The sequence below is a fragment of the Rhipicephalus microplus genome, chromosome 8 (assembly GCF_043290135.1).
Source record: "Rhipicephalus microplus isolate Deutch F79 chromosome 8, USDA_Rmic, whole genome shotgun sequence".
In the NCBI taxonomy this organism is placed as follows: domain Eukaryota; kingdom Metazoa; phylum Arthropoda; class Arachnida; order Ixodida; family Ixodidae; genus Rhipicephalus; species Rhipicephalus microplus.
This window is the reverse complement of record NC_134707.1, coordinates 50,018,039-50,031,113: the sequence shown is the minus strand read 5'-3', so window position 1 is coordinate 50,031,113 and position 13,075 is coordinate 50,018,039. Positions and strand designations below refer to the sequence as shown.

The 13,075-nt window shown below is 46.3% G+C and overlaps 1 protein-coding gene and 1 non-coding gene across 3 annotated transcripts; one reads left to right on the top strand and one right to left on the bottom strand.

Moving 5' to 3' along the window:
• Positions 1-2,790: 2,790 nt before the first annotated feature.
• On the bottom strand, positions 2,791-13,075 carry Ilp7 (Insulin-like peptide 7). Of its 2 annotated transcripts, none has more exons than XM_037416643.2 (4): positions 12,895-13,075; positions 7,584-7,714; positions 4,645-4,793; positions 2,791-3,417 (listed from the first exon to the last, which is right to left on the bottom strand). In XM_037416643.2, the coding sequence occupies exons 2-4, from the start codon at positions 7,688-7,690 to the stop codon at positions 3,191-3,193; spliced, it is 483 nt and encodes a 160-aa protein (XP_037272540.1). In that variant the 5' UTR covers positions 7,691-7,714; positions 12,895-13,075; the 3' UTR covers positions 2,791-3,190. The 2 variants fall into 2 exon arrangements, with proteins under 2 accessions (XP_037272540.1, XP_037272542.1); XM_037416645.2 differs by having other exon boundaries at positions 2,791-3,414.
• Positions 6,350-6,421, top strand: TRNAE-CUC (transfer RNA glutamic acid (anticodon CUC)). Its single transcript has one exon. It is a non-coding gene; the product is annotated as a tRNA-Glu (tRNA).

Here is a 13,075-nt window from a genome sequence, read left to right as displayed (position 1 = left end):
CGCGCTGGGTCGGTGGTTACGGTGTTACACAGCGACCCGGGCGTGGCGTGTCCGATCCTGGTGACGGTGGTCCTATTTCGATGGAGGCAAATGCTAGAAGCCGATGTACTGTGCGATGTCTTAGCACCTTAAAGAACATCAGATGGGCAATATTTTCGGAGTTGCACTCTACAACGTCCCCCAAGGTCACATCGTGAATTTGTGATGTAAATCGCGAGATGTTTCCACTGTGTTTACAAACTTCGCAATTTTTTTTCAGGTTGTTCTGCTGAGGTCAGGCTGAGTAGATGAATAACCGAGTTCAATATAAAACTAACGCGAGCAACCACAATTACGCTAAATATTTCATTAAGGCATGCCTAAAAGCCAATACATTTTACTCACCATGTCGCAGATCAGCAGATTACTGACAACCGACTACTCTGATAGCTGCTATCAATGCACAGCGCATATTTCTCGTTCTTTGACTTTTTTTTTTTGCTGCATTGATTGATTTGTGTGGTTTAACGTCCCAAAACCACCATATGATTATGAGAAACGCCGTAGTGGAGGGCTCCGGAAATTTCGACCACCTGGGGTTCTTTAACGTGCACCCAAATCTGAGCACACGGGCCTACAATTTTTTTTTTTTTTGCTGCACTAGAGTTCTTTCAATACAGAGCTTTGTCCTCCCCAGCCCAACTGCCAGGTTCTTGACTGCCGTGGCCACGTCATAATATATAGAATATTTTACGGTAGTGTTTGAGGGCCGCCTTATTGGTCTCTCCACCTTTGTGTTTCGTTTTTTTTTTAACCGCAAAACGAACATAGTTAGGGCGGAAGCATATGCACGGTAACTGTTGGGTTAGTACATACAATGTTGCATGGCACTATAATTTCACCTCCCTGTGTACAAAAACAAGAAAACATTAGCTTAACAGCTCAAGACGGTGGCCCCTAGATGTCTTAACGAAAGTATATAGTCTCTAAACACTCGACAGTTAACGCGGGGACATGGTTGAGAGCTTACTGTTGTCCCTACAAACTAAAACCGGCAGCTTCTTAGCAAGACATTCTTTCGTTATCCATGCTAAATTGAACAGTGACGAAGAAAACATCCCGGTGGCTCTAAGAGTAGTCGACCCAGAAGAAAGACTTACTTGTTTTGTCGGTTTCGTCCAATGTTCGAAGACGTACAGTGCTGGTATCGTAGTACTAATAATATGACGACGACAAGTGACTTTTCACATCCTGCTGATTACAGGAAGTGTTAGCATAACATATCGACGCCGGACCGTTGATGTTAGTTTAAGGAAAATGAGACACTGAAAGATTCTATTGATTTTGAGATGTTTTATTTTTACGCCAACACCACGAACAACGCTTGGGGCTCGTTTTTTTTTATTTTTCTTGGCGGCTTCGAAAAGCCTATACATAGATTTTATTTCACCTGAGGTGTGCTCAAAGATGCTTCTATGCATACGCAGTATAACTTTTTTGTGTTTTTGGAGAGTCGCAAGCTGTGCGCTTGAGCTCTCCAGGGATTGGGAAGGGTGTAATAAAGGAACGGCTCTAACGCCTAGAAAACTCAGCACCCTGTGTGCAGAGTTCTTTTGTTTTCTTTTATTTTGTTTCCCAGGGACACTGAGGATGTCCATGCAGTTGAAGGACAGCAAGAATATACGCTACAATGGTGCTATGTGTCTTGTCTGGCTCCTCCCCCTTCCCCAGCTCTCAATCGCGTCACCAGACGGCGCGTCTGTCTGAGGCGCGAACATGCAATGGCCCTCAAACATCCAGGACAACGATAGGATCGGTCAGATAAGGGCTCTCTCTTGCATATCACAACGACGTTTTATCACAGCACCCCTTTAGCGCTTGCGTCAAGCGGGGTGTGGCTGGTGACCAACAGGGCTCACCTGAAACGCAAGGCTTTTGCACTTTGGCTAGATGCCACAGGTGAAGCAGCAATGTAAGAAGAACGACGGTTAGAAGAATGGCGGTAAGAAACAATAAAGTTACTCATTCAAGAAACAATGGCACCACGAGACAACAGAAGCTCGACATTAGGCATTCGGGTAATGAAGTTTGCACTGACGCGTGCATCTACCCAGTCCACAGCACACTATCTGTGATTTTTGGAGGTAATATACCGGAACACGGACAAGCGTGCCCGTAGAAAGAATGCTGGAAGCTTAAACAGAAGCTCACAGGCATGCTAGGTAAGGAACAGGAAAAACATTACTCAAGAATGCCAGGTAGGGAAACAGATCACCATGACTAAACTTTGGTTGTACGATGGAAGACATGTGTTATCAGCCTTGTTATTTGTTTACATGGCCTATGCATGCTTATATACGAGGATTAAGTAGGTTCGGGACTAAAAGGAAAATGCAGTAGGTTTCAAAAATCCCAATGTAACTTGTCAGTGTAAATGATAGCTTAAAGGAGCAGATCTGGCTACCTATGGGTGAGTGGATACCTGACTACATTTATGCTTTAACCGCTTGCAGCGTTACTTCTTGCTCTGCCTTCTCATTGCCATACACATGAACAGATGTGAACCACACACCAACAAAAGGAAGAAATGATGGGACGTTTACTAAGACCAGCTCTTATTGAGAGACATAGGGAGGTTTGGTAACTATGTGATCCAGTGCCTTCGTCTTGTCCCGCATAGGGACGCGATGGAGGCTGCGATGCTAAGAAAAAGATGCCCCTCACTTTGCTGGTATGCGATATTTTCTTTTTTTTTTTTTGAAGGAGTGACGAGTCACAGCCAGAACACCACAGATTCATTCAAGTGGGCTCCTCAATGACGGACGTGCCTTCTGGTTACACGCGTTTCTTCACACTCGAAAGAACAAAGGAAGCGCTTGGTGGGCCCCATCATGCCTTGAACTTTTTACTCTCGTGTATTATAACTTCGTTACCGTAATGTACTGTGGTATCACCTGTTGAAAGTGCCATTATGTGTCGTCTGAACAGTGTATTCTGTGTTTCTTGCTGCGCACTGCCAAGTACACGAGAGACACGAAAGCACTGCCAAACTGCTTTCCAGTGGTTCTTACTCCCGCATGCCTTCATCACGTAAGTAAACACATTTGTTGGAAATGAATGAGCTCAACCAAAGTAAACCAGGGGCTTCCATTGTTCTCAAGAGTGTGACCGGCTCACGTTGGCCGTGCGTTCGCAGTAACCCCTGCCTGGTTTAGCGCCTGCGGTTGCGTATCCTCCTACTGGTGGGGCAGTACTCCGCGTACTCCTCCCAGCTACAGCCAGTCTGTACGTCGCAGCATTCGTCCATGATGCCACGCCCTCCGAGCCTCTGGCGCCGCCAGGACTTGCGTCGTCCTCCGCCGGCCTGCTTGCCCGTTGCTGACGAACTGAGCAGGCTCAGCGCTGCCTCGGGCTTCAGAAAAACCTCGGCCAGGTCTGCTACGCGAATAGGAAGCAGGAGTTGAATGAGCAGTAATCAGAGCTAGTTGAGTTTAGATTGAGTTGAGTCTGCGTGAACAAAAATTAATAAAAAATAGGAGAAACCGCTTATTGGTGTCAAAGTATAACTAACATCTCATCAATGCTAGTTTGGTATATGTTTTAGCCTTCACTGTTGAAATCTTTAGTGAACTTATAACGTTGTTGTGTGTGTTTTTAATCGTGTTTTTTTCTATTTTTTTCATTTACGGTGCATCTAATCTGTCTAAAATATTGCTATATTTCATAATGAATGATTATGACTTGTGATTCCAAGCTCTGTAAATGTCGTTCGACTACTGATGCTGCTGTTTGGGTGGCACGTTCCACTCAGCCAACGTTAGCTATCAGCCACATCCCGAGGAATAATTTCAATATTGTAAAAAACAGTTGTGAAAGATATAAAAAAGCGAGGAATACAAATAAACAAAAACGTAAATATTCTATAAGTGAATTATGTGTGTGAGACAAAAATGCTTAAAAAGGTAAGTGCAACTGGTACGAAAGAGGTAAGAAAGATGGCATGATAGCGAGGTATCTTTGTTTCTGTTAAGTAACTCAGGGCATGTTTGAAACAGTTACCTGTTTTGTGGTGGATACTCACTGGCGCAAAAGTTATTCTTTCTGATCGTTGCGTAAATCATCTTAGCACACGCGTGGTTATTAGCTCCGGAAGCAGGAGGCAACACATATGCTCTAAGCTTTCATGGCAAGAGTCGGCATGGTAGTATGACAAGGCCGCAAGCACTTCAAAAACTCGTAGTTTTTTCCATGTGCGAATACAACCGATAAGCGGAGCTCCTTGGAAATGGAAACGACTATACAAGTGATCGCGCTGCTGGCTTCAGTGAAGGTAGTTGGATGGAGAGTGGGTAGGGAGAGCGTTCGCTCCGCTGGGTGGCGGGAGCAAGTGAGCGAGTGAGCGTGCGGCGCACGCCGCGCAGCGCGAGCCATCTGCCACTGCGCTTGCGCTCCCATTGCGCAAGGAACACGCTCATGTTGTTTTGCTCGGTGCACTTGCCCGGCGCAGGGAGCTTCAACGGCTATGGTGACGCCGACGTGCGCGCTTAAGGAGTTGTTTTGCTCGCTGCGCTTGCCCGGCGCACGTGACACAAAGGTGCACGCTTAAGGAGCTTCGCTCCGGAAAAGGATGAAGTGCAATCACTGCCCACATCATATAGCTCTCACCGGCATCCTTGTCGAGGGGCGCATCCCTTTTTCGGCGGCGCATCTTGTAGATGTCCTTCTCGCATACCCAGCTCATGTGTGACAGCAGCTCGTGGTAGCAGCGCCGGTGGCGTTCCACGTGCCACACCCGCGCCCAATCGTCATCGTTTCTGTCAAGACAAAGACAGGCCCGTTAGGACCACTTATGTTGTTCCATGAAAAAAAATGCACAGTTATTGCGCTGTATACTCAAATGATGCCCGCTCTGGTGGGAGCAATGTATAGTACCGTTGCACTTTGGGCGTTTTGGTACTTCATACTGCAGTTTTCTAGCGCACGACAAAACACGGACAGAGAAAGATAGGACAGATGATAACGGTAGCACCTGTCCCGTCTTTCTCTGTCCGCGTTTTTTCAAGCCCTAGAAAATTACAAAACAATGTATAGCATATTGATTTACGAAATTCCTCTTCTGCTGGCTACGATTATTTTCATAATTAGATTTCTTGCGGTTCTTTTCTATCATGATAATTATATATACCTTCAGCATCGCGCCTACTTTTCACCAGGTTTCTTCTAGTCGTCTCTAATTAACGACAGCTTACTCAAGCTGATTGTGCTTGACTTTGCCTATTTACAAAAAAAAAAAAACAACTCATGGGAGACTTAAACCAACTTCGCTCGTTTATTCGCTCTGTCAAATGCATGACTAACATATCCGTATTAGCACGGTTTGACCATGAAGTATTACAAAACACTCATGTAACATATGTAACATATTGACTTTGGTAGACGCAAAGCGGAGAATGGAACACTAATAAAAAAATTTGCAGCCCTGAGACTTAAGTTTTTTAGTGCCATTTATTTGACCACGTGCAATGTTTCTTTGGCTATATTTCACATCTAGCTGTACACTGTAAAATTACGGGGCCTCCAACGCACAGCAGGCTGTACACATTCATTTAGAGTCATGCGCTGGACGCACCCTGCTAGGCAGCCGTTGATGGCTACTCTGCGCCAAATCGGCTGCTTGACGACCTTGTATTGCGACAAAAAGTTCAAGTTGTACCCATGGCTGCATTCTGGCTACTTTGAATTTCGTTAGTATTTTTGTTAATAAATGCGAAGCATTTCTATCTATCTATCTATCTATCTATCTATCTATCTATCTATCTATCTATCTATCTATCTATCTATCTATCTATCTATCTATCTATCTATCTATCTATCTATCTATCTATCTATCTATCTATCTATCTATCTATCTATCTAACGATGATATGTGTTTTTATTGGCGCAAGGGCCATATTTGGTTGAATAGCGCCATGCAAAATTACATTAAATAGCAATGATGCGTGGTTCGCGGTGACGTATTGATTATGTGACTATAATACTATACGGCTGTATAGGGGCCTAAAACTCCACGCACTACGGTGGGTAAAACATATGAGCATTTAAAATGTAAAGTTTTATTACAAACTGGATCACGTTTGTTAGAAAACACGATTTTAAGTAACAAGCTCGGTGGGGACCATTGAACTTCCCGCCAACGTGAAATCGGTTGGTTTTGCCGAAAGAAGTCTGGGACACTTGACGTGTCACGCTGCGTCTCCATGGCATGAAAATTATGAAGCACACCGAAGCGTCGTTCTAAGATGAAGCATAACTGTAAAGCGAGGAGGTTGTGCAAGAATGTGTTGCTTTAATTGAAGCGCGAAAGCCATTCTCCGGCATGGTCTAGTGGTTAGGATACCTGGCTCTCACCCAGGAGGCCCGGGTTCGATTCCCGGTGTCGGAATAATTTTTTGTCTAGTAAATAAAAGAAAAGACTTCTATTTCTTGTTGGCCCGTCATACGTTTAACACACAGTCATAAATACTTCACAGTTCATTTTCTGTTCAGCTGCTGAACAGGTCTTTTGTTTATTCCGTCTTTTGTTAGGTGTTGATGGATATCCGGCTCTCAAAGGTATTATTACGAAGAACATACTTTCTGCTCCCTGTTAATGGATGTACTATATTAGCAAAATCTGGAGCCGGTGTATTACATGTGTGATGTCAGCGTGAGTGCGGTGTCAGCACAAGCATGCGCAGTGGGAGTGCGCTGTCACGCTTCTGGAGAGAAAATTTCTGTTTCTCATGTTCAGGTAATCATTGTGGGTAAAATGTGCAGATAAAATAGTTCACACTTGCCCAAATTAAAAAGTATTTTATTTTATAAAGAAAATTATTACAAAAACACGGGATCGGGTTTACGTGCCGGTATTGGACGATCTAGCCACCTAGCGGAGCCTCTCGGGATTGCTGCTTCAAACTTCCTATTTTCCACGCTAGATGACAGTGCATGACAATCTTGTGCGGCAAAGTGGAAATTGTTTGCTGGAGTGACCGACTAAAGCAAGCTTTCATTTCCTCTAGTTAACATCGCTTTATTTACTTCATTTATTTCTCTATTTCGTATGACGACTTTTAAGCGACGTATTATTGAGTTCGAGTCGGATAATTACACTTAGAAAATACCAAACACCGCGGCTTACCGCTAGGAAGGTGTTCGCGAGTAAAAACAACCCAAGAACAAAACTTATAGATGGCTGGAGGCAACAAGTTCAAAATCATCCACCAATGCCTTGTGAGATCATAAATCTAGCATTGTTGTTCCGAGCTATTCAACAAAGTATTGTTAAACAAATACCGACCGCGCCAACAATCAGTAATTCGGAGTTGTTACCACGTATCTTGAATTTTTTCTGGGAAGAAATTGGCTCAATGCTGCTTTAATGTTATTCAATCTATGGCTAAGTGTGCGTGTCTCTTTGGGAGGGAGGTTACGCCCTCTCTCCAGATTTCACTTTCGCAGCCGGGCTAGACAGTGCGGAAGACGGATCCACAAGAATTAACCTTGGCCTTTACGAGAGTCTACTGCTGCAAGCAAAAACGAAATAAAATAAATTCAACGCTTACCGGTTGCTGAAGATCTCGTTCCAATCAGGGGCTTCCCCATTGGCTGTCGCCGCTCGTGGACCGGCGGCGAGAAAGCCCAACCACAGTGCGGTCCACTGCGCAAGCATGACCAGAGCCCTCTCCCCTCGCACCTTGTACCCGGTCGTTGAAGAGAAACAAAAAAACCGAGAGAATGAGAGAGAAAGAGAGAGAAAGGTCCATTTAGAGAAAAGCAGAGATGTTGACCTGAATGATAGTGTGTTCTAGCCTGCTACTGTTCAATGAGGGAGGAGAATAGAGGGGAAAAAGAGTAATGGATGACGATGGGGAGGGTAAAGATGTGAGCCCGTACAATCCCATCAGTTTGTCGAAGTGCAACAGACGCACAAAGAAAGAATTGGCGTTTACTTTCGGGAAGTAGCTTCAGAAAGCCGCCCTTTGTCAGGTAAGGCGAAAATGTTGGAGCTCACAACACATAGACCGAACGCTGTGAAACTTTAATATGGAAATTATGAAAGGTACTTTTCTGCGCATCGTGCCTGGACCACATCAGCTTGCTTTGGGTTATCAACTTATTCTGACTCTTTTTAGGTAGTTGAAAGGAGAAATTCCTCCTTCGCTAGCTTTCTTTTTTTTTTTTGACAGGGAGGGGCGTTAGAAAAACGTCTCCGCCCTCTCCAAGGGGTGGCTCTGTAGGTCCACGATTCCTTGCAATGGCATGTGCAAGGTTCTTCATATCATCATTATCATCATCGTCTTTGTCTGCCCAACTTCGCCCACTGCAGCACAAAGGTTCTCTCCCATGTTCCACAAATCAACCTGGTCCTTCGCTTGCTCCTGCCATGTTATGTCCACAAACTTCTTAATCGCATATGTCGACGTAACTCCATTAGGGGGGGGGGGGGCGCCACATATCTCCGCAAAGGCCTCCCCCCCTCCCCCCAGGTATTAGAGCCTTTAAGAAAAGAAAATTCGCAGTGGACACCAATGAAGATGAAGCGATGTCGTATTGCGCCCAGCAGCCAGCCATTGGTTCATACCTTTGGAGGGGTACATGGCGAAGTAATCTCTTCTTGAAATGCTACGATAAGAGTACTCGGCTATCATTATCGCAATAATTCTGTACGGTCACGACTCTGGCCATTAAAGAGACGCTAAAGAGGAAAGCGATTTCAGCGTACTAGTAAAGTGCGATCCCACAGTGCAGAAAACACCACTTTTCTCGGGAGACGACGGTTGGTAAGAGAAAAAGAGCACGAAAATAAAATGCGCGTGCAGACGCCATCTTGGCATTTTGCACCAAAGACCATCACGTAGTAGATTCCGAAGGCATCTAGTGAGCTTCAAATTTTTATTCTACGTAGCTTTTAATTAATAAAGTGGTGGAGCGCATTGCCGTCAGGGGGTGCTAGAGACCTCGATCATGAACTTTCAAAAAATGTCATAAAGCCACTGCCACGCAGGTACAAAAAATACATTTTGAAATTTCTCAAGTCCCGTGCAGAGTTTTTGGCGCCAAACTACCAAATTAAACTTCAACTTCGATTTTCTCCTCTAATAACGAACTGCTGACAGTTAGTTACTAGGGTATTAAAAACGTAGAAACATTGTAACATTATGTCACGAGGTTGTGATACACGCAGTACTTGAGAGGAAGCACGCAGGAGTCAGGGCGGTGTCAGGCGAACTGTTTATTGGGCGAACTTGTGCCCAGCAAAACAGGGCCAAACACAACTCACAGCAACAGCGGCGTGAACAGTCGTCGGCCGACGGAAAAAAGAAGACCGCCCAGTGGCGCACTGCGCCGGCTTTTATACACGCGTCGTAACGCGTTCCAGAGTGGCATACAAGATAAACGCGGCCTGCGTTGCGCTTAACAGAAAGTGATAGCGGCTTTCTTCGTAAACCAAAAGAACCGCACGTGTCACTACCCCCCTCTGAAAAAGCATCGTCCCGATGCTAAAGACAGAACATAAGAGAGAGTACATGCAATAAATTACATTAACAATGCGTCACAGCTAATCAGCGCGCGTAATAAGGTTTAAGTCGCACCACGTGTACGACTTCGGGTCGTGCACGGCGTCGTTGGGATGACGTTAAGCCATCGGGCACGACCTCATAGTCCAGTTCACCACGACGTCGGACTACCTTGTAGGGTCCAAAGTAGCGTCGCAGGAGCTTCTCAGACAATCCCCGTCGTCGTATCGGCGTCCAGACCCAGACAAGGTCGCCGGGTTGGTATTCGGTGTGGTGTCGTCGAAGGTTGTAGTGGCGCCTGTCGACCGTCTGTTGGCTCTTGATACGCAGGCGGGCTAGCTGTCGAGCTTCTTCAGCGCGATCCAGGTAGCTGGCGACGTCGAGGTCTTCTTCGTCGGTGCCGACCGGTAGCATGGCGTCAAGCGTCGTTGTTGGGCTCCGTCCGTAGACGAGCTTGTATGGAGCAAACTGCGTCGTTTCCTGCACGGCCGTGTTGTACGCGAAGGTTACATACGGGAGTATGGCGTCCCACGTCTTGTGCTCGACGTCCACGTACATGGCCAGCATGTCGACGATGGTCTTATTTAGACGCTCGGTGAGGCCATTCGTCTGTGGGTGGTACGCGGTGGTTCGGCGGTGGCTTGTCTGACTGTACCTCAAGATCGCTTGCGTTAGGTCAGCCGTAAAGGCCGTACCTCTGTCGGTGATGAGGACCTCGGGGGCTCCGTGGCGGAGGACGATGTTCTCAATGAAGAACTTGGCGACCTCGGCGGCAGTGCCCTTGGGCAAGGCCCTTGTTTCGGCATAGCGGGTGAGGTAGTCAGTCGCTACGACAATCTATTTGTTGCCAGAAGTTGACGTCGGGAACGGCCCCAGTAAGTCCATGCCGATTTGTTGGAATGGCCGTTGAGGTGGTTCGACGGGTTGCAGAAGTCCGGCTGGCCTAGTTGTCGGCGTCTTGCGTCGCTGACAGTCTCTGCATGTTTTTACGTAGTGGGCGACGTCGGCAGTGAGGCGAGGCCAATAGTACTTCTCTTGTATTCGTGACAGTGTGCGGGAAACACCAAGATGTCCGGCTGTCGGGTCGTCGTGTAATGCTTCCAGAACCTCTGGACGTAACGCTGAAGGCACCACGAGGAGGTGGTCGGCGCGGAGCGGCGAGAAGTTCTTCTTCAGGAGGACGTTGTTTCGCAGGAAAAACGAAGCCAGTCCTCGGCGGAATACTTTCGGCACGTCGGCGGTCTTGCCTTGCAGGTAGTCCATGAGGATCTTGAGCTCTGGGTCAGCTCGTTGGCGTTCCGCGAAGTCGTCGGTACTTATGGGTCCCAGGAAAGAGTCGTCGTCCTGGTCATCCTGGGGCGGCGGATCGACAGGGGCGCGAGACAAGCAGTCGGCGTCGGAGTGCTTTCGTCCGCTCTTGTAGACGACGGTGATGTCAAATTCTTGTAGTCTGAGACTCCACCGTGCGAGGCGCCCTGATGGATCCTTCAAGTTAGCTAGCCAACACAAGGCGTGGTGGTCACTCACGACTTTGAAAGGAAAAAAAAAAAAGACTCCCCGGTGGCGCACTGCGCCGGCTTTTATACACGCGTCGTAACGCGTTCCAGAGTGGCATACAAGATAAACGCGGCCTGCGTTGCGCTTAACAGAAAGTGATAGCGGCTTCCTTCGTAAACCAAAAGAACCGCACGTGTCAGTCTTTTATACACGCGTCATAACGCGTTCCAGAGTGGCATACAAGATAAACGCGGCCTGCGTTGCGCTTAACAGAAAGTGATAGCGGCTTCCTTCGTTAACCAAAAGAACCGCACGTGTCAGTCTTTTATACACGCGTCGTAACGCGTTCCAGAGTGGCATACAAGATAAACGCGGCCTGCGTTGCGCTTAACAGAAAGTGATAGCGGCTTCCTTCGTAAACCAAAAGAACCGCACGTGTCAGTCTTTTATACACGCGTCATAACGCGTTCCAGAGTGGCATACAAGATAAACGCGGCCTGCGTTGCGCTTAACAGAAAGTGATAGCGGCTTCCTTCGTAAACCAAAAGAACCGCACGTGTCAGTCTTTTATACACGCGTCATAACGCGTTCCAGAGTGGCATACAAGATAAACGCGGCCTGCGTTGCGCTTAACAGAAAGTGATAGCGGCTTCCTTCGTAAACCAAAAGAACCGCACGTGTCAGTCTTTTATACACGCGTCATAACGCGTTCCAGAGTGGCATGCAAGATAAACGCGGCCTGCGTTGCGCTTAACAGAAAGTGATAGCGGCTTCCTTCGTAAACCAAAAGAACCGCACGTGTCAGTCTTTTATACACGCGTCATAACGCGTTCCAGAGTGGCATACAAGATAAACGCGGCCTGCGTTGCGCTTAACAGAAAGTGATAGCGGCTTTCTTCGTAAACCAAAAGAACCGCACGTGTCAATTAATACTACAAAAACATAAGGCATTAAAGCTCTGAGAGTGCAGTTTGTCAATCTAAACGAAGTTCTTCTTTTTCTTTAATCTCCCTTTAGGCATGTATGTTTGAAGTTTCGTCAGAGAGATATCAAAACACTACAATAGAAGGTGCTTCGATAGGCTCCAGCTCCAGATGAGCATCGCAGCCCCACATTTCAGCTTCGCTCGTTAACCATCTGTGAGGAGCGTTAAGGCTGCGATTTCGTTTTATAGCTTACCCGCTGAAGAAGTAACAGTATATGATACTGTAAGAAAACGTTTTGTTAGTTGAGACTTTATGGAGCCAAAGCAATGGAGGCCATATGCGCCCATCACAATGCGCCAACCACACGTTGTTGAGCACTGAATAGCTACTAGGCTACACAGCTTACGAGTTGACTTAAACAGCCAGTTTACATAAATAGTTGTAACATTCGCGAACGGAATAACCTGGCCATCTCGTAGGATTACACCGTTGTTTAAGGGTATTTTGAAGTTTCATGTTTAAGGCTTATTCAATAGTAAATACATATCAGAAAGTAGTCACTTTCGTACAGAAGAAGGGCCGACAGTGTAAACTCGATAGGCGGACCTTATTGCAATGTTAAAAGACTACTCAACAATAGGAGTACAACGTTGCTTGTATAAGTTGGTTAAATATCTCCGTCTTTGTGTTTCAATACAGAGACACGTAATTAGCATATATATGACTGGCAATGGTTCCCAGCATTTTCTGCATGTTGATAGTTGTTCCTATATATAGATTTGTGTGTGAGGCGATTGTGCCCTTTGCTGCGTAGACTTAACATCATCTCAATTAATCATTCTTGTATAAAATACTTTCTATTAACAATAAGGTAACAATGAATAAGATTAACTGCAGTAGTATAAAAAGTGAGTGCTATGGAGAAAACTCACCTACACGGAAGCTATAGGGGACTGTACGGCGACTGAGATTGTCGGCCGGACACTCTGGAAGCCGGCCACTCCCGGTACCGTCGAAATGCGACGACTGGGACGTCACTTGGAAGCCATGAGAGGTTGGTTGTTATAAGCGAACACTTCCGTTGGTTCGGAGTTGAAAACGACACACCGCAAC